The sequence below is a fragment of the Kogia breviceps genome, chromosome 17 (genome assembly GCF_026419965.1).
Source record: "Kogia breviceps isolate mKogBre1 chromosome 17, mKogBre1 haplotype 1, whole genome shotgun sequence".
In the NCBI taxonomy this organism is placed as follows: Eukaryota; Metazoa; Chordata; class Mammalia; order Artiodactyla; family Physeteridae; genus Kogia; species Kogia breviceps.
In genome coordinates, this window is record NC_081326.1 from 12,191,870 (window position 1) to 12,214,252 (window position 22,383).

At 40.3% G+C, this 22,383-nt stretch overlaps 1 protein-coding gene across 1 annotated transcript in view; it reads right to left on the reverse strand.

The window, feature by feature from the left end:
• Nucleotides 1-22,383, reverse strand: part of CPA6 (carboxypeptidase A6) — a 227,216-nt gene that overhangs the window by 108,290 nt on the left and 96,543 nt on the right. The window contains exon 2 of the mRNA XM_059042623.2: nt 12,156-12,231. Within this exon, the coding sequence (XP_058898606.1) occupies nt 12,156-12,231 (76 nt within the window). The remainder of the gene's footprint in view (nt 1-12,155; nt 12,232-22,383) is intronic.

Below are 22,383 nucleotides of genomic sequence, written 5' to 3' on the forward strand. Positions count from 1 at the left end.
GCTAAAATAGAAATACCATAAAATACCATACTCCCAGTCACTATTTCCCTCTAGTCTCTTAGCTGGGCCCGTGAGCCACAGCTGCTGAGCCTGCACGTCCGGAGCCTGTGCTCTGCAACGGGAGAGGCCACGGCAGTGAGAGGCCCGCGTACCGCAAAAAAAAAAAATATATATATATATATATACATATATATTTTTTTTATATATCATATATAAATTATATATGATATATATAATATATATATATATATATACTGCCTTTCAACTGCAAATCCACCCTCTCTGTCCTGCTTTGTGATGCTCGAGCTATGCCCCATAAACATTTCTCCTTTGATAGCTGGTCAGCGTTAGGCGTTGTCAAGAGAGGGCTGTAGAGAGTGAGATACAGCAGAGGAAGGGGCTTCTTCTGGTTCCCATGTGCTTTCTTCCCTCCCATGACACGGCTTTTTGGTGGCACATGTGAGTCCCAGTCGCACTTGTCCTCTGGAAAGTTTTTCCGACACCCCAGCAAACAGCCACCTCTAGACTAGCTCTGGCCTGCAGGCACCCTGGTTAATTTCCCCACCACTCAGTGAGCTACGGACTCCAAGGAGACCTGAATCTCAGCCTTGGGATGGGGAGTGGTGCAAAAGGCTCTGTCAAGTTCTTAGTCCCTTCCTGTGTCTTCTTTCTCATCCCAGGGGTAGTAGTTGCTCTCTGCACTTGTGTTTTCTCTCCTGTGCCTTTTAGTAGTCAGTCACCATTTACTAGTTAATACTACTTTATATAAAAATTTTCCTGTTCGAATTACTGGTGTGGTTTCTGCCTGGTAACTGATCTTGCTGACTAAACGAATGGGCTGTCTACGCTAGGCCAGGCTCCCGATATGGTGGCCAGGGTTTTAGGGCAAGGAGGAGCGGGACGACTGAATGAGAGAAGAATACACCCTGCCCTTTCCCTGTTTATCCTTCCATCTACTCACGCCTTGCCTGCGAGCCCGAGCCTGGGGCTTGCCTCCTCATCTTATCACCACCAGGCTCAGCCTAGTCTACCACCGTGGAGGCGTCTTTTGCCTGTGATCCCCACATCCTGTCTCTAAAGAGTGAACAAACAAACAAGACTCGTGGTGTGACCTCTTAAAGACCACCAGCCCCTGCACCGGGTCGGTACCTTTTCCCTGCGAGATTATGATCATGCTCTCTGTACTTTCTTCTTTCTCAAGAGTATGAGGCTGATTCTTAGCCCAGATCACAGTCCACTTTCAAAGTGTGACTAAAATGTGAGAGAACAGAAGAGCACTCATGATCAGATAGCCTCAAAGCAAATGCAATTATCAGGAAAAGATCTAAGAGATGCATTTGTGGGACAGTGGGAATTTTAATCACTCCACAGTTACGCAGCTATTAAAACAAAACGGTAGAAAACAGGAAATGTCTTTAATCAAGTCAAGTCTTTGTGCTGGTGGCTGATGAATATGCAAAAGCTGCTCTGAATTTTGTTTTTAGGGCATAGAGAACGGCCACATAGGCATCCCTAATAACTGGTTTTAGGTTATAAGAAAGGAACGGATTTGTTAATCAAGGACGTCAAACGCCTAAAGAGATATAGACAGTTTTGATTTTAGAAAACAACAAATTGATTCCTAAACACCTGAGCTCTGATTTTCAAATTGAAATATTTCTGGCAATTAGCATTATTGTATTCATTGAGTTAGTCAATACTCAAAGGCAAAATCCTAAAGTTACCTGAGGCTCTAGCAGAAAATGGCAGAACTTAGAGATGATTCTCTCGAGAAACTTACATCAAGCTTTTTCAGAAATTGCACTTCCTGCGTCAAACTTCCTTTGTAATTAAAGAGACAGATAATTTCCTATACCTTAAACCTTTGCCTATTCCTTGATACTCCCTTAACCCACCATTCTACAGTAATTCTCATTTCTACCTCTATTTTCATTTTTTGGATCCTGTTTAAAATGTATTCAGACATACATATGTTCTTGATTAGAATCCAAGTTCGAGTGGCTTGTATTATAATTATAGGCAAGTAGATGAATGAATGAATTAAATCTGCTCGTTCCTTCAAGGTTTGTTGAGTACCTACTACGTCCAGGCACCAGGGAGAGTCAGACACTGAACCCACCTGAAGAAGAATGGTAAGCAGTCTTTGCCCCCGGAAGGTTCTCACGCTGCCGAGGGAGACACAGCATGTCAACAAATAGCTGCTGTGCAGAGAAACATATGTTCCAGCTATAGCTTAACCCAAATGTGGGGCAATCAACTCTTTCTGAATTTCCCTGCATTACAGATTAGGAAGTGGAGGCGCAGAGAAGTTAGGTAATTTGCTGACACTCATACGACATGAAAGAGTCTGGCTATGATCCTAGGAAGTATACCTCCAGGGGTTATACTCTCAATGATCACCATGCTAGCTGCTTTTCACATTTGACCTGTCCAAGACTCACATGGCTAAATATTTAATATATGTGTTTGGATGGTGATAGTCAATTAAGTCACTGGCACTTATTTACATGCTGGTGCCCATTTCTCTAAAACAGTTGTCATCCTTCTCACCAAGGACCTCTAAAACAAAGTAAGGCAGGGAAAATCACTCCACGTTTATGTAGCTAGAGAAAAAAAAATATGGTAGGAAACAGGAAACTTTTAAAAATCAAGCAAACTCTGTGACTGTGGCTGATGAACGGGCTGCTCTACGTTCATGGGTCCAAGAAATGGCACCAAAGTATAGTCTGTACACTGGATAGGAAACCTCTCAGTCATCAAGAAGCCTCATCTCTTCTCTTGAAAAAGAACTTCATCTATTCCCATATCCTCGATCACACGTTCACGTCTTTTAAAAGTGGAGTGAGATTCGCATTTGACAAAGCGAAAATCATGCCCTCCAGTTCTTGTTAGTTTTCCAGGTGAAATCACAAGAATAAATACAAAGGGTGAGTTACAAAGAACAGGAAAAGAAGTGAAAACCGATGGGTGGGTCAGGAAGGAATAATGGTCTTTTCCACGTCTTGTCTGGGCTGTGTTCCTGGGAGTGAGTGCCTGACTGTGCACATAAAGCTCTTTTAGCACCAGCTGAAGACTCGCTCTTTTCTCTCCCACCAATGCCTCCCTAGTCACTGTATGAAATTCAGGGATCCGCTCAATTGCAGATCTGTAAGAAACTCATTCCACTGGGGATGGGTTGGGGGAGGAAAGATGCTGTAAGTACGAAGTGCCAAGGATGCCAGGATATACTGTCTGTAGACTTCAGTGAGGGTCAAAGAATTCAAGGACAATCCATGCTTTAGCGGAGTCTTCAAAGGTGAGTGGTGTTTACAAGCAGGGCAAAGAGGAGAAGAGCATTCCAGACAAGAGGAACAGCTTGAGAAAAGACCCTTCAGAGAGAAACTATAATCAGGTCAGTACAGCGAGGGTGAAGAACACTGAGCCAAGGATAGTGATGGATGCTGAGAAATGTCTGAGAGACAGGCAGGGTGTGGTTTTCAAGGGCTCCATGTGTCACGCCAAAGAGTCTGAAGTCTATACCCTTGGCCAGTGGTTGATTCCCCTTTCTACCTATGGATTCACCTAGAGAGCTTTTAAAAAGATAACTAATAATCAAGCCCTACCCACGCAACTGAGTCAGAATCTCTGGCAGGGGGACCAGATATCAGCTTCCGAGATGATTCGATGTGCAGCCTGGGCTGGAGATACTACTGTTGACAATGGGTGGGGGGGAAACTTACAAGGTTTTAAGGAGAGATGTGACGTGGTCAGTTTTTCATTTCAGAAAGATCACCTTGACTACAGTATGGAAAATAGGTAGGAGTCATACATGAGGTGATGGAAAGGCAGTTTGGGTGATGAGTGCAAATCAGGATAAAGGCAATCAGGGTCAGAACTAAGGCAATGGCAGTGAGAATACAGGCGAGGTAGGTAGCTGCCATCTTTCACCTCGGATTTATTGACAGACTGGAAAGGATATGTGGGTGGGGTGGGTTATAAAAATGATCATAAATTTTTCTCATGTCTGCATTCACACCTTGCAATCATTTCATCAAGAACTGGAGTCTGTTTTCCCAGTCCTTGAATCTGGGCCGGCCCTCTGACTTCCTCTGTCTGGTGGAATGTGGTAGAAGTATATCTGAGTTTCTTCACTAAGTGCTGCTGGGAAAGCTGGACAGCTACATGTAAAAGAATGAAATTAGAACACTCCCTAACAGCATACACAAAAATAAACTCAAAGTGGATTAAAGACCTGAATGGAAGGCCGGACACTATCAAACTCTTAGAGGAAAACACAGGAAGAACACTCTTGGACATAAATCACAGCAAGATCTTTTCTGACCCACCTCCTAGAGTAATGGAAATATAAACAAAAATAAGCAAATGGGACCTAATGAAACTTAAAACTTTTGCACAGCAAAAGAAACCATAAACAAGATGAAAAGGCAACCCTCAGAATGGGAGAAAATATTTGCAAATGAATCAATGGACAAAGGATTAATCTCCAAAATATACAAACAGCTCAGGCAGCTCAATATCAAAAAAACAAACAACCCAATCCAAAAATGGGTGGAAGACCTAAATAGACATTTCTCCAAAGAAGACATACAGATGGCCAAGAGGCACATGAAAAGATGCTCAACATCACTAATTATTAGAGAAATGCAAATCAAAACTACAATGAGGTATCACCTCACATCAGTTAGAAAGGGCATCATCAGAAAATCTACAAACAACAAATGCTGGAGAGGGTGTGGAGAAAAGGGAACCCTCTTGCACTGCTGGTGGGAATGTAAATTGATATAGCCACTATGGAGAACAGTATGGAGGTTCCTTAAAAAACTAAAAATAGAACTACCATATGACCCAGCAATCCCACTACTGAGCATATACTCAGAGAAAACCATAATTCAAAAAGACACATTCACCCCAATGTTCATTGCAGCTCTATTTACAATAGCCAGGTCATGGAAGCAACCTACGTGTCCATCGACAGACGAATGAATAAAGATGTGGTACACATATACAGTGGAATATTAGCCATAAAAAGGAACCAAATTGGGTCATTTGTAGAGATGTGGATGGTCCTAGAGACTGTCACACAGTGAAGTCAGAAAGAGAAAAACAAATATCATATATTAACACATATTTGTGGAATCTAGAAAAATGTCACAGAAGAACTGGTTTGCAAGGCAGAAATAGAGACACAGATGCAGAGAACAAATGTATGGACACCCAGGGGGGAAAGGGGGGGTGGGATGAAGTGGAAGATTGAGATGAACAAATATACACTAATATGTATAAAATAGATAACGAATGAGAACCTGCTGTATAGCACAGGGAACTCTATTTCACTTCGCTGTACAGTAGAAACTAACGCAACAATGTAAAATAACTATACCCAAATTTTAAAAAATTATATGAAACAAACAAAAAAGAAGTATATCTGAGTTTCAAGCTTGGGTTCAAGGAGCTTTGTAAGTTTCCTCTTGGATCCCTGTGACCCCCAGACTAGCCAGCTAGACCATAAGAGACACATGGGCCAGCTGTCCTGTCATTCCAGCCCAGAGCCAACCACTAGACGTGAGAGTGATGGCAGATGCATGAATGAGCCCAGTTGAGATCACCTTCTATGGGAGACTGGTTGGACCTGACCTCTCAAACTGTCCAGTTTCAAGCACTTTAGGAACAGCAATTACTATCATCCAATAAAAGCAACTATTAGGTTGACCAAAAAGTTCATCTGGGTTTCTCCGTAACACCTTACAGAGAACCCTGAACGAAATTTTTGGCCAACCCAATACTTTTAAAGTTTAAAAACTCATCTCAAAACAGGTTGTTTAAACATCAAAACTGAGACATCTTGTAAACAGAAAGGAAACACGGTCAACTTAAAGTACAGTGGACCTAGAGTCTGTCATACAGAGTGAAGTAAGTCAGAAAGAGAAAAGCAAATATAGTATATTAACGCATATATGTGGAATCTTAAAAGGTACTGATGAACCTAGTTACAGGGCAGGAATAAAGACGTAGACATAGAGAATGGACTTGAGGACTTGAGGTGGGAGGGGGAAGCTGGGGGGAAGTGAGAGTAGCATCGACATATATACGCTACCAAATGTAAAACAGACAGCTAGTGGGAAGCAGCAGCATAGCACAGGGAGATCAGCTCCGTGCTTTGCAGTGACCTAGAGGGGTGGGATAGGGAGGATGGGAGGGAGGCTCAAGAGGGAGGGGATATGGGGACATGTGTATGCATATGTCTGATTCGCTTTGTTGAGCAAGAGAAACTAACACAGTATTGTGAAGCAATTATACTCCAATAAATATCTATTAAAAAATATGCTGGTATTAGTCCAAGGTCATTTTGTCAACAGATTTGACTAAATTAAAGAAAGGATCTGGGGTAATCATAATAAGAGTACTGTAGGGTTTTGTTTTTTTTTTTACTTTTGAAAAAATGTTTCCAATGTATTCCTGTCTTTCCCACAGATTGTATTGTTTCTCTTAATATGTTTTTGTTATTGAGTTTACTAATTACCAATAGCCGCACAGAGGGAGAAAACTGTATACCACTTCTGAAATTTGTATTCCTGACATTTAATCCACAACTGCATTTGGACATCTGTCTGGATTATAGGAGCTTTCTTACTTTCAAAAATCATGCCAGAGAAAGCAAAAGCAATGTTGCTTCATTACTTTACAAAGCCTTTAACCCAAAAAAAGTAAATGCAATTTCCGGCCCCAAACATTTTGACGGATTAAAGTTTTGGTCTCTTCTTTACTTTTATCTTTCAATATCATTCATATTGGTTCTGTGTATCATCAGCTAGCTCACAAGTGGCTGCTTGAGGCCACTTTATTAGAGTTTTATTGCTAAGTTACCACAAAGTTAGCAGCTCAATTCTTACCTTACCATTTCTGTAGGTCAAAAGTGGCTTGATTTTCTGCTTAGGGTGTCACAGGGCTGAAATTAAGGTGTCAGCTTAGGCTTCGGTCTCATCTGGGGCTCAGGGTTCTCTTACATTCTCAATGGTTGCTGGTAAAATTTCACTGTAGTTGTAGGACTGAGGTCTCTGTTTTCTTCTAGTCAACTGGGGGCAACTGTCAATAACTAGAGTCCTCCTGCAGTTTCTTGTTACATGGCAGCTCTCAGCTTGGATGTTTGATTTCCTCCAGGCCAGCAGGAGTCCATCTTTCTATTTCTTCTTTTGCAGTCATGTGGGGAAAACACTCTATTTTTAAAGTGCTCACCTGATTAGGTCATGCCCACCTGGATAATCCCCCTATTTTAAGATCAACTGATTTGGTACCTTACTTACATTTGCAAAATTCTTTTAAAGCAGTACCTAGATTAGTGTTTGCTGGAACAGCTGGGAGAAGGTGTGTATATACCAGGACTAAGAATCCTGAAGGCCATCTTAGAATTCTGCAATTCACAGCCATGCTTAAGATCTCCTCTAATGGCACAATTGGTTTCTAATGAAACTAGGAACAAATAACTCGCATAGCAAGAATTCTATCGTCCATCTTCTCACAAGTTTCCCAGTATATTCCACCATTCAGTTGGATGTTTGAGCTTGTAAGCTCCTAGGCACCACAGGTGTTCTGGAGCTCCTATAGGTCCAGCTGCATGACTTGGGCGGGTACCAAGGAAGATTAGAGAAAAGAGCATTCAACTATAGCACGATACTGAGGAGAGAGGTCACACCTGGGATAGGCAGCAGCCAAGTTCACAAACAAGCAAAGGAGAAAGGATGAAGCCTTCCTCATAAGAAGTGCAGTTTTTTCCCATGGAAATTTATGAGTAGATAATTCACTCAAAGATATCAAGAAAACTAATATTTTTGAGGCTATGTTTTAGTTTGAAAAAACGATAAACTTTTGGATACAGGACAGTTTTTTATCCTACAGATCTCTGATGAGAAAACTGGAAACAAACATCATTAATTTTTCTTTCAACAAGGCTGTGTCAATTCTCTTAAGAGAAACTTTGTCTGTGATTTTACATAAAGCCATTTCTATTCCTTCAGAGCACAAAGAATCTGTGAAGAAATCTAGGCAGAACATGGTGTTCGGACTTTAATTTTACTCACCTGCAAACTATCCCCTTTCCATCATAACTTTATTTAAATCATGGTTATGTTCTTAATTAACAGTTTAATTGGTTGGTGCTTTCTCAATCCTGTTCTCTGGAGGCATGGTTTTCTGTTTAACTTTGTTTTAATTCTTCAGCAAAAGCATAAAATTTAATTAGGAAAGTAACCAGCTTTGTAACAGCAGTTCTCTGTCTAATTAGCTATGCTCTGACCATACCGTCTTAGATTCCATTCAACAATGCACATACACTTTGCATTTGTTCAGGTTTCAGATAAGGCACTGTGAATTTAGCCTAAGCATATATTCCAATTGCTTTTCACTTTTCCATAAATGCTTGGTTACAGTCAGTGAAATCAGAAAAAGTAACTTAAAGCATTCATATATGCTATTAAACCAAGAGCCATCAAAGGCCAACATGTAGGAATTCTATCTTACCGTGCATACTCGTTTCTATTGCTGCAGAACAAATTACCACAAACTCAGCTTAAAATAATAGCCATTTATCATCTTACAGTTCTGTAGGTCAGAAGTCCAGACACAGCTGGCTGGATTTTTTCTTTAAGATCTCACTGAGCAAAAATCAAGGTAAAAGCTGGGCTGAGGTTTCATCTGGACCTCAGGGTTGTCTTCCAAGCTCATATGGTTGTGGCAGAATTCAGTTCCTTATGGTTGTAGGACTGACATCTCCATTTCCTTGCTGCCTGTCAGCTGCAGAGGCTCTCACATCCTAGCAGCCACTTTCCTTATCACATGGCTCCCATGGGCAGTTCACAACATAGCAGCTTGACTATGTGCCAGGGGGAGCACTTCTCTGACTTCTTCCTCTGCCAACAGCTGGAGAAAACACTCTGCTTTTAAGGGGCTCACCTGATTAGGTTAGGCCCACCCCAGGTAATCTCCCTCCTGCTACATAATACTTTACATATCAAGAGAATGACTATTCTATCATATTAACAGAGGAGGGATTATGCAGGGTGTACACCATGGGGCAGAAATGCTGGGGCCACCTTAGAATTCTGTCTACCACACTGTGCTGTAGGGAAAGGAGGCAAATCAAGGCCTCCCAGCAAACCCTCCTCTCTTCCCCTTGGAGGCGGTGCACAGGGTGAGCAAAGGAGCTGTTAACAGTGGCCCCAATCCTGTCCCATCAGCTCCACAGGGCATCAGATGACAGACAGTCATATTCTTTCTTCTCTGCAGGCTTTTTTCTCTGCCTGGCCAGAATTGCTGCTTTCTGTAGTGCAAGAGGATCACGTGATGAAATCATATGAATTTAAAACGACCTCAAGTTAACATGATGCTTATTGATAGAAATTTAGTTAAGCTCAGTGCCTCAAACTTCAGCCTAATAAAACAATTTCCTTAGTGAAAGAAATGAAATTGTGCAGAAAGGAGTTATTATAGCAGGCCCGAATCTGCTAGACTTAGAACGGCCTGCCTGCAAGACAGTCACGGGAACTTAGATTGTGGGAGGGTCCCGACCATCCTAACCGAGAAGAGCACTTCACGGTGCCTAAAGTGTTTGTGCAAAGAGTACAGCTCACGCTGAACACCTGCTCTCCCGCAGGAGCCTGGAATTCTGGTGTGTGTGAGGCAGGGGGGCTACGTGATTAGGCTCAATAAAATCCCCAGGCGCTACGTCTATGGCCAGCTCCACGTGTGTCATCACAACTTGTTACCGAGGGAATTAAGAACATCCTGTGTGACTCTCTTGGAAGACGATTCTTGGAAACTTGTGCCTGGGTTCTCCTGGACTTCATGCCACGTGCCTTTTCGTTTTGCTCATTTTGCCTTGTACCCTTTTGCATAAGAAATCGTAGGTCTGATTAGGGCTATAGGCTGAGCTGTGAGGCTCTGAACCTGGGGGTGGTCTTGGTGACCCCTGACTCAAGGAATAAAGTAAGTAAGAGCATGATAATGATCACATTCTGAGACCAGGCTCCAATGCCCTGCAAACTTGGCCTTAATCCTCTCCACTGTGAAGACCATCAGAGTACACAGGCTAGAGGCAAGAGGTAGCCTCACCTGGGTTCTAGAGGGTTTGGCACTGCTTAGATGTGTGTTCCAATTCTGCACTGTGACCTGGGGCAAGTTCCTTAACCTCTGTCTGTCTCTCCCAGTTTCTCTAACTGTAAGATAGCAGTAATGATAGTACCCAAATCATAGGGTCGTTAAAATGAGGCAATTCATAGCAAGCACTTTGCACTGTGATTGGCATGTAGTGACTGCAAGGGGCTGGATGTAATTGTGACGTGGACTCACCAGAACGTCGTCAACACTGGAATATTAACTCCCCATCCCCCCTTACTCTGCTCCCCTCTTTCCTCTCCAGTCCCTCCCCTCTTCTCTCAGTTATCGTCTAAGCTCCTCTGCATACAAACTGTTTCCTCCCCTAGTTTATTCCCTTTCCTTAAGGACCAAATGAAAACAATATGCAGGAGCGTTTTTAAGAACAAAAAGGGCACAGTGTAGATGTGCTGTCCTTAGGGTCCACCATCCTGTCTATGCTCAACATCTTTTGGTTCCATCTACAATGACTGATGAGTTTATAAGTAACCCCCACAGTTCTCACTGATGTAATCTCATTGCTTTTGATAATGGTTAAGTGATCACTGCACACAGAACTGTGCCATTTCATTTTTATAACTTTGTAAGGCTTACCATGAAAATACATTCACAAATTGGGAGAAAAGTCCTTTGACAAATCATGTTTTCCAATATTTGGTTCAGAATATTTGTTCCTTGGAATACTGCACTCTAAGATGTAAAGGGACTATTGTTGTTTTTTTTTTTCCCAGTGATATTTCTACAACACAATGGAGACAGAAACTTCTGCTTGAAACTTGCTTTGTTTTTGTGTAACTTTTGAGTCCCTGGTGGGTTATTCAGAGAGTGTTCAGGTATTACGGCTGAACGGGCTATAATGGGGTTGATGATCTATGTGACCAGAGGAAGGTCAGTGTCAGTACCCAGAAGCAGGGATTCCTCTGAGGGGGAGAAATAAGCTCCTGTATCCTCACTGTGAGCCCTTCTCATGGGACCCCCCAGCTTAAACAGGACACTGCATGTGTAGGGGCTGCAGATGAGGAAGAAGAAAGGAAATCAATAAAAGTTCAAAACCTCATTTGCAAATAAATTCAATATCTGAAGGGAAGATGTCAAAGAGAAACATCCAAGCAAAAATAAAAGACCAAAAGTCTGATAATTATAAATATCTCCAGAAGCCACTGAGTCTGTCATTCCTCCTCTGTCATCCCCCTAACACCGTCTCCAGGTAGAGCTGATGGCAGTCCTAGGACACTTGCTTGTCTATCCCACACTGAAGGTTAATGAGGCCTCCCTGCCAAGTCTCCTTTGCTGTCCCTTAAAATGAAGCTAAACCACCACAAACTTTATGGGATGCTTCTGTTCTTGGCAGGCATGGAAAAGAGCCCATCACAACACGTCTCATCATAAGCTTTTAGCTGAAGTTAACACTCAATTATATTGTAGTAATGGGGAGATGAGAAACCCTCTAACTCTAAAAACCATAGGATTCATCAAAGATTGAATAATCAAAGCCCTTCAACCTTTGCCAACAAAATTCTCTTATCGGACTCACTGAAACATAGCAAAATTAATTAACTTGAATTTCTAGCTTTCTTTTCCTCAACTCGCGTCTGCTTGAAGTTTTAATTAGAAGGAAAGTGTCTAGATGATCAGCAGGGAGATTTCAAGGAGGAGAAGTGAAGCTTTGGAAAATTACAAACTAAATCCATTTGTTAAAAAAATTTTACTGAGCTCCTAGGATATTTAAGACACTCACTGAGAACAGAGCAATGAACAAAAATAGACAAGCTCTCTCATGAAGCTTACGTTCTACTAAGGGAGATGGAAAATAAATGAACTAGTAAATAGATAATTGGTCAGATATATAATATTTTGAGTAACCGTAGCTATCCTTTAAAGGCACTTTCAAGCTATCTCTTATCATTTTCTTCCCTTGACTAATGAAGTCCAATTATTCAACTCTAGTCAGCAAAACCCTGTAAAAACATATTATGAGCATAATGAAAAGTGAGTGGACACTCGCTTACCTTCAGTTGCTGGTATATGTTCTTCAGTGCATATGCTTCCTCTTCTGTATTGGGAATAAGTCTTATCACCTTATCACTGTAAGAAAAGGAAAACAATGGTGATGTTTACCTTTCAAAAATAAAGATATAAACATCTCTATCTTCTTACCTTTTAAAAAACTGCCTCTGCATTTAAGAAAAACAGCAAAACTTTGGACTGGCCAGCAGGGATTTTATCCTGTCCTTGTTATCCTCTGATTGTATTGGTCTTTTCTTCTCTGTCTGAACACTATTCATTTTTTCATCAGCTTTTGAAGATTACAAACTGACACTCAAAGCAGAGAAAGGCCAAAACCACAGGAACAGTGGCAACAGGACAAGAATGTTCATGGTATCTCAAAGCAGATACCAAGAAAGAAAACTCCTGATGACAGGGGAAAAAAAAAACCCTACTTTTAATTTTATTTTAAAAATTTATTTATTTATTTTTGGCTGTGTTGGGTCTTCACGGCTGCACACGGGTTTTCTCTAGTTGCAGCGAGCAGGGTCTGCTCTTCATGGTGGTGTGTGGGCTTCTCTTGTAGCGAAGCACGGGCTCTAGGCGCACGGGCTTCAGTAGTTGTGGCTCGCGGGCTCTAGAGAACAGGCTCAGTAGTTGTGGCGCACGGGCTTAGTTGCTCCGCGGCATGTGGGATCTTCCCGGACCAGGGCTCGAACCCATGTCCCCCGCATTGGCAGGCGGATTCTTAACCAGTGTGCCACCACGGAAGCCCCAAAACTTTTAAAATTTAACTGAATGCTGAAAAATAATGTGACTTTTGATGAGAGAACCTGTGAAATCCATACACAGCAGAACATTTCTGGTTTGGATTCTTCCCACATTGAGAAGAGTAAAGATAAGCCCATCTCTACGGGGCATTTTCTTTCTCAAGTACAGAGCTTCCCAACTGGTATATGGAGGGCCTCCAGTTATTTGCGGGTGTGCTGTGAGATGCTGATGGCTGTAAAATTTTTTATTCTTTTTTTTTTAATTTATTTTTTTATTGAAGTATAGTTGATTTACAATGTGTTGGTTTCTGGTGTACAGCAAAGTGATTCATTTATACATACAAATGTGTTCTTTTTCATGTTCTATTATGGTTTATGCAATATTTTTAAAGTGATAAAAATTTAAAATCAATTTTTACAGCCATTAAAATTTTACCACAGTTGAATATTTGAACACCCTTGATAGATTCTGAATTGCCTAAGAAGACTGGAGGTGTTATGCTTTCCATCAGAGAGTTCTCTGTGGGGGTGACTGCTCCCCCAGGGTGCCAGACAGGTATTATCATTTTCTAATTATGTCATGAGGCTCTGGTATATAATAATCACAATGATATATGTATAACTGAAGCACTGTGCTGTACACCTGAAACTAACACATTGTAAATCACCTACACTTCCATAAAAAAGAAACTCATTTATCATAGTAAAAAAATAATCGCAACTGTTCCACGTGTTTTGCATGGAGTATATACTTATTAAATATTTATTAGCAGATTGTATAAAGGAGATCATTGAGAATAATTGGCTTCCAGAGGAAATGTAAGGAAAAACTAAGTACAAGGGGAATGCATATTTTTCATCATCCTCTATGGCATTTTACAATGACTGCAGATAAAGAAGTATTTTATTAATACCACATATATATATATATATAAAGCACAAAAAAACCCCTCTAGCAGTTCAGTCACAACTTCTCTCTCCAGCCTCAAAGTTGTATCAGAATAAGAATAGAATTTGCATGCTTTTCCAATGGTTTTACTACTTAGATGTATAGCAGTCTCGAAGGCTAGGTAAGATTAATATGGAGGACATCAGAGCCCAAGGGAGACTTCCAGATTTGTTGGACACTCATTCTTTAGGGCTGTGTGTCACTTTAGCTGTATTCTTTCAAATGATCCTGTTATACCTTCCTTAGGCCTATGAATTAAAAGACCCCTGGCTTGCTGATGATAATTTAGTATGTTTTAGGTACTCCTACTCAATATGGCTTTGGAGCTTTGATTTCCTCAAAAAATCACACAAAGCAACCTCTCACTATCCATGTCATAAAGCCCACTTTTCTGGAAAGGATTAAAAAGTAGAAGGAAAGGAAAAAAATCAAGTCACTGTAAAACAACTCCAAAAACGACCTCCAGAATTTAAATGTAATTACACCTTTTCTTTTTTTCATTTCTGGCCTTTGTTTTTCCTGGATTCATCATATCCTGGCCTCTCCCACCTGAACCAATATAATTCTTGGCAAAGAGAAACAAGTCCTATGGATGATATGGTTGTTTTTGAGGGATGGATCACTTGACAGCTTGCTGAAAAACACCTCCATCTGGGGCCCTGTCAGCTCCTCAAGAGCGCAAAGAAAGCAATCAGTAGTTGTTTTACAGCCACGGGCAGATTTTTTTTTTTTTTTTTTTTTAAGATGATAGATAATTCAACCTGGCAATTGTTTCCTCCTCTCTGAGTGTAAGATACAAGGGGACCACCCCTGGGATTATTTAACCCTGAAAGTGATTGTTCAAACCCAGCTTTGTCATTTTTATCACAAAAAGTTCACTTCATCTCAGCTTGTAGAAATTTTCAGGTGTGACTTGAGAAATGTTACCATTTGATTACTTATCAAAGAGCAGAGAATAAGGAAAGCTATTTAGGAAAGCCTATGAAATGCCATACTTTTTTGTAAGCCGATAAATTATATTGGTAGACTAGCCAGTAACAAAAACCCAAGAGCTCTTTATTCAGCATGTAAAACCAAATGCCTTCCAAATGCCCCATTTGTTTTACCAAACAGAAAGCTCACTCTCCCTAGATCTGATAGCTAGTCTTTTTCGAAGTGCCGAACAATAATTCAGGACCACAAACAGGAAATTTTCAGGTAGTGAAGTAGCTACTGGAACTTAGAAAAACTAGCTGTGCACAAGTATCATAGAAAGTGAACTGAGGCTTCCTTTATAATTTATCAGTTTTTTCAACCACTACGTGACATCATTTTAAGACCCCTTGGTTACCCTCTGGGATTAAGACGAGGGTAAATCAGATATTTCTGACTCAGCCTATATAAAGTTGTCAGAGAAAGACTGCACAGATGTTTTTAAGTACAGTTTAAGGATGTAGTACGGAGGCGGCAGGATATCCTAGATAACTAATGTCCCAGTAATTATTAATATGTAGTCACTCATGATATACTGATATTTTGTGCCCTTGTCTTACAGGACAAATGAGGTTATGTTGCTATAATGCTAGCGTCAAGTCTGGTTGTAAATGTGACGACTAAACCTTCTGTACCGTAGCAACCGCGTTAAAAACATTTAATCAATTGAAAAACTATTATTAAACGTCTAATGAGAATGTATACTCCTAGAGAAGAGAATTCAGCAAGAGAATACTATCTCAAACTTGTTACCACCTGTCTGGGTCTCAGAGTTCTTGTTACAGGAGTGGGGGGTAAACTCCCAGCTGCCTTTTCAGTTTATTTTAAAATTTAATTATATATATATATTTTAACTTTTCGAAGTATAATGGACTTATTAGTTTCAGGCATACGAGATAGTGATTCAATATTTTTATAGATTACACACCAAAGTTATTATAAAATATTGACTGTTTTCCCTGTGCTGTACATTACACCTCGGTGACTTATTCTCTAACTAGCGGTTCGTTCCTCTTAACCCCCTTCACCCATTTCTCCCCTTCCCCTACTTCTCTCCCCGCTGGTAACCACTAGTTTGTTCTCTGAATCTATGAGTCTTCTTCTGTTTTGTCATATATATATTTTTAGATTCCACATATAAGTGAAAACATACAGTATTTGTCTTCCTCTGACTGAGTCCCTAAGCATAACACGCCTGCTGTAGTCATCGCTATGCCTTGACCACACCTACGGAAGAACATCTGTGTACAGACAACCTGAGAGTCCTCCTCCTCAGCCTCCTGTTGAAAGACATAAATGTGAAGCTCCAGATTTTTCCTCTAGCTCCTGGCATGACCTTTCACAATTCTATTATCAAACTCTACATTTCTTTGTAAGTTACAGAGCTAGTTTATGAATCCATGTTTATAAAAATTAAAATATTACACAGGATGTGAAATAATAAAGTTCCTCTCCCAGTTCTCTTCCAACCCAAACCTCCCATCTGCCCCAGTAGCTATTATTAACAGTTTCCTGTGATTCGCACCAGACTCTTTGCATTTACACATGTATGCGCGCACACACGGTGATTTGTTTTATAACGCTATAATACTAACTTGCTTTTATTTTTCACTTAATTCATTTTAAATGCTATTTTGCTATTTTGCTATTTGCTATTTTAAATGCTTAATTTGGTTTTAAAATGCTCCTTTTAAATAAATAGCTGGATTCCATATGATAGTATTTTATTTCAGAGTTTTATACCTATATTCGTAAGGGAGGCTTTTAAAGTTCCAACTTTAAAGTATCATGTTCTTTGTGAATCACTTTTGTCTGATTTTGGTATCAACATTATGCTTACTTCATGGGATTAATTAGGGATTTTTTTTTACCATTGTAATATGCTCTGACAATTTGAATGACACAGAAGTTATGCTTCTGATTGTTTTGTAGAATATACTCGTAAAATCTTTGAAGGTGAGACCTCCTCTTCCTTTTTTGTTTTTGTTTTTGTTTTTTTCTGGTGGTTGGGGGTTAGATATCTACCTTTTAAATTCTTTTGTGGATTATGGTGTGTTTGGTTCTCTTCTGGGCTTTTGGTTATTTACATTTCCCAGAAAACCATCCACTTATTTTTATAAAATATAGTAAAAGTCTTACAATTTAAGACATCTATCTTTCTTTATCTGTAGCTTTGTCCCCTTTTTATGTCCTAATGGCATTTGTGGGATTTTAAAAAATTCCTCAATCAGATTTTGCAAAATTTATTTTATTGGTCTTTTAAAGAATCATTTTGTTTTTATTGATCAGTTATATATAAATATATATGTATTTTGATGTATATATAGTTATGTTATATATTAATGTATAACATGTATTTTGATGATACATAGTTATGTATAAGCTCATAACTACTACATCTTCTGAATGGAATGAAACTTTTATTCAAACAAAATTTCCTTAGAAAAATCATTCTTTGGCTCATTTAAATAGCCTTTACCTTGAATTCCATTTTCCCTAATATGATTGCCACTCATGCTTTCTTTTTGCTTAGCTGGCACAGTTTTGCCCATCTCTTTCTTATGCTTCCCCCCCCCCCCCCGTGTGTCTCTTGCAAACGTCATAATGCGAGGTTAAATTTTTTTTTTTTTTTTTTTTGCGGTATGCGGGCCTCTCACTGTTGTGGCCTCTCCTGTTGCAGAGCACAGGCTCTGGACGCGCAGGCTCAGCGGCCATGGCTCACGGGCTTAGTTGCTCCGCGGCATGTGGGATCTTCCCGGACCAGGGCACGAACCCGTGTCTCCTGCATCGGCAGGCGGATTCTCAACCACTGCGCCACCAGGGAAGCCCAGCGAGATTAAATTTTTAAAATCCATAAAGAACTTTGATTTTTAGCTGGAGAATTGTACTTGTTCACATTAATTATCATACCTAATATGTGTGGTTTTAATCTTACAATTTTTTGTTTTAAGTTCTTGTTGCCTTTTTCTTCCTTTTCTGCCTTTCTTAGAGTTAACCAATTTTCTTTGCCAATTTTTTCATATCTAGTGTTTTGTGAGCTATGCATCTTATTTCTATTTCTTCAGTGTTTTTATAAATTAAAAAAACCTTAACAGAAATAGAGGCACAGATGTAGAGAACAAACGTATGGACACCAAGGGGGGAAAGCAGTGGCAGGGAGGGGTGGTGGTGGTGGGATGAACTGGGAGATTGGGATTGACATATATACACTAATACGTATAAAATAGATAACTAATAAGAACCTGCTGTATAAAATAAAACAAAATTCAAAAAAAACCCCACCTTAACAAATACCTCTTCTTTCATGTCTAGAATTAATGTCTTAGTACTTTCCTCCCTTGAAAAAGATTTAAAAATATTTTTTCTCCATCTCTCTCCCTCCCACATTTTTCCTCCTCCTTCATTCCATGTTTGTGAAAATCATCTGGCATTTTTGTTGCACGTGTCTAAGTGTGGATCTCTCCTCAAAACTCATATCTTGAAGTCCTAACCCCCAGTATGTCAGAATGTGTATTTTGAGATAGGGTCTTTGAAGAGGTAATTAAGTTAATATGAGATCATTAGGGTGGGGCCTCATCCAATACGATTGGTGTCCTTTTCAGAGAGGAAATTTGGGCGCAGACACTCACAGCGGGAGGAGCATGTAAAGACACAGGAGAAGAAGGCCTCAGAAGAAACCACACCCACAGACCCCCTGATCTCAGACTTCCTGTTCTAGGACTGTGAGAAAATGAGTTGCTGTGGCTGAAGTGACCCAGTCTGTGAACTTTGTCACCAAAGCCCCAGCAAACTAATATTAATACATACTCTGAAGATGGCAGCTTAACCATTACATCCTCATGGAGCTATTCTTTGATATCCAGAAAATTTCAGTCGCCTTGTTCTTTGCTGTATTCTCCCAATACCTTATACATTTCCTATTACACTCACCATAATTATTTAATGTCTACATCTCTCCACTAAGCTCTAAACTCCATATAAGCAGGAATTCAATACACTGTAATCTATTTGTGGGAATCCTGCATTGTGTGAGTATCTCTACCGAGTGGTTTGGAGCTGGTCTTCAGGGGTCCAGGGCCAGTTCTTTTTGTCTTACTCAAAATTCCTCTATCTTGCAGAGGGTGAAGGAGCTCTCACCCACGCATGGTAGAGGCCCAGGGTATCTGCTTTTCAGAGGTGCCTCCTATCCCCCACATCCCTAGGAAAGTAAAATCTCCCTCAGTTTCTTCCAGCTGAGTGGGAAGTTTTTCTCCACAGTTCGAGGAAAGTGCTTTGAGAAAAGCAACCTTTACGCAGACTTGCTTCTAGCTCCCCACTCCTGCCCATTGTGGGCACTGGAACCCCAGCATCAGCTTGAGGACCCTTTAGCAAAGTCCTGACTCCCAGAGCTCAAGGCATCAGCTTTTTCTTTTCACTGTAGCTTCCCCCCTCCCCAAATGTTTGGCACCTGGAAGTTTCCTCTTCTTTCTTCCTGCAAAGCTCAGTTATCCACTAAAACCAATGACAGGGTGGCAGCATCACACACTCTGGAGGCAAGTTGCCAGCACAATCTGTATGGTCTTAGGCAAGGTTTGTCACCTCTCTGTGCCTCAGTCCCTCTCTCTACAGATTGGGGAGACTCGTACCTAATTCATGGACTATTAAATGAGTGAGGGATTAATGAGTATTCAAGTCAAGTGCTTAGAGTAATACCTGATATAGAGTCAGAGATATTATAGATGTTTGATGTTATTATTACATTTTGGAATTTTCAGCATTTTTTTGCTTTATCCAATATTTACACTTTGAGGGTTCCTGATGGCATCCACTCAAATCCTTCATGTTCTCTCCTGTTCTAATCTGTTGAGTGGAAGAATGAATAAGATTCTCAAGAGGAAACTACTTGTAGCAGACCTCCTGAGCAGCCCCAGAATGTGTGACCTGTCTGTAGTCTGTCCTCTGCTTGGTGTCGTGTAACTGCTTCCCTTGGGACCGCACCTAATTTGAGACCCAACTTAAAGACAGTCCCTGGACGGTAAGGTGGAATGACAAGTAAGTCCTGCCCAGCTGGCCTCACTCTATGGCCGGTGACTGACAGCCGATGCAGTCAGATCCCATCTTGGGGAGCTTGTGCTTGAGACATAAAGAAAAGGACCAGTTAGTTTGCAGGATCTGGAGCAGGGGCACCAGATCCAGGGAACAGCCAAGTGGCCACGCTGGCAAAGTCCTCAAGCAGGGAGCACAGGCACTTGACACACAGCCCTTCGTGAATGATCGTTTGGTTCCAGGCACCTGGGTTGCAAACAGTCCCCCCTTTTCCTTGTGCTTCCTTATGATAAACTTCTATCGTCTGACGTATCTGGAATGTGTCTTTTTTGAACCCAGCAAATGCACCAGTATTAAGAACACATAAACTTCAGATACTTCAGTTTTTCATTCCTGTCTCCAAGTCACTGGATTTATCTTCTCTGATCCAGTTCCTTGTTCATTTAAGGAAGAAAAAGAATAAGGTTGGATTCCAATCAGGGCTCCACCACTTGACCAAACTGTGTAAACATTTAGAACCAATGATGCCTAATCCTTAATTGGGGAAACACTAGAATTTTGCCGCATAAGGTTTTTGCGAGAATTATTTCATTTGGCCACACTTATTAAGGTTTCATTATGTGCCAGACGCAGTGGTGGATGCTAGGGATAGAGCAGTTCCTGCCATGATGGGCTTACACTCACAGACCCTGTGAGATACTGTCTGGGAAACGCCTAATTTAACATAGCCTCTCAGTGCATTAGCTACTGTTATTACCTCTACAGGAAAATATTTTTCTCATCCTTTAGAACTTAACAAGCTGAAAGCAGATGCTTTGCTAAGTGTGTTTCACTGTAAATATCAGAAACAAACCACGATTTAGTTGTGGATCTATTTAACTTTCTTTGGTCATTGTTGGTGCTTTTATTTCTTGACGTTTTCACAGGTATTTGATTCTAATTGTTGATCAGTTTCTTAATTTGGGACTATTTCCTTTCTTATCAGGCAGCTCTTTGGCATCTCAGAAATGCACATATTAGGTAATCTCATTTTCTACAACAGAAATTTATATAAAATAAAAACTGAAAATCATTTCAGAGATAGTCTTGTAGAGATGTTCTCTCTATTGGTACAGGCTACACATGTGCAATTTTTCAATAAAGACACAATTTACCTGGATGTAGAAAAGGATTTCTAATGTTGCCCTTTACAAAGTACCAGAGTAGATGACTGTAGTGGATGCTTTTGACTGCCCCACTTAAATCCATTTTCCTTTCCTTAAACCCTAACAGGGCTGGCTTGCTCAGATACACACCCCAACCCTGTTTCAGGAATGAGTCTTGATCGGCCAAACAGAGGATGGATATCCCCTGGACACTTTTGTTAGTCTGGAGGTGGACACGTGCTATAAATGGACCCAATCAGGTTTAAGGGAAGGATTGATATTCCAAGGTTGAGGGAAAAAGAAGATCCACTCTCCTATTGAACATAAGCAATGTGTAAACCTGCTTGGCACTGGCAGCCTGTAATTCAGAAGGGAGTGAACTTTGGGGTGAAGCAGATTCTGTGGACTGTTGGGAGAAGAGACAGAAAGAACCTGGGTCTTCAGTGATCTTGTAGAATCAACCATCCTTCAAGCTTGTCCTATCTCTGGACCTCCTGTTATACAGTGTAAAATTTTTCTTTATTGTGTCGGCCAGTTTGAGTCAGTTGTCTCCTACTTGTAACTGAAAGCATGTTGCACAATAACAGTAATTTTACTTATTTTGGCTATTTTTAGGAATGAGATAAGGAAAACCAATAGAATAATTAAATTTACTGTTATTTAATAGTAAGCAAAGTCTTCGCAGGTGGGAAAACACATATTGACATTCCTTCTTTCTTCCCTAAATACCATTCTCTAAGACATCCCTTTAATTTTGGTGGCAGCTTAAAAAACCGTGGGTGCTTTCAGAAGAGAAGATTTACAGAACTCAATAGCTAAGGCTCATCTCGTATTTGCAAGAAAAATAAGACGGTTTAAAATATTTGCTGATTTTTCTGAAAACTTGTATCTTATGGGAGAATTAATAATAGGATGTTCACTTATTAAACAAAAAAAATCTCATGCCCGAGCACAAAGAAAACCATTAAGTAATCCCACCTAGAAAAATTAATGTTCGCATGTAGATTCTATATTATAAAGGTCTCAGAGCTGTACTTCCCTTGTTGAAAGATTGTGTTTTGATGCACATGAAAAATTTCATTAAAAAGCAATAAATAAGAGACAACTTGGCAGAGAATACTCTAGAGACCTAAATGGAGTCTCCCTTCTTTGGTCATGGTTTATAGTTGCAATATAAAATACTCAGAACATGAAGAAGCTTCCTATGGCAGTTTGCCTAGGACATGAAGATTTAGACTTCACTCTTGGATTAACATTAAGCATAAGCAGAAGTGATGACTTTCTACTACTACTTCTTCTTTTTTGTTGTTGTTGCTACAGTTATTTTAACAGGAGAGAAAAGAAAAATATAGTCTGCAAAAGCCTTACTGTTGTACTTCACTTTATAACA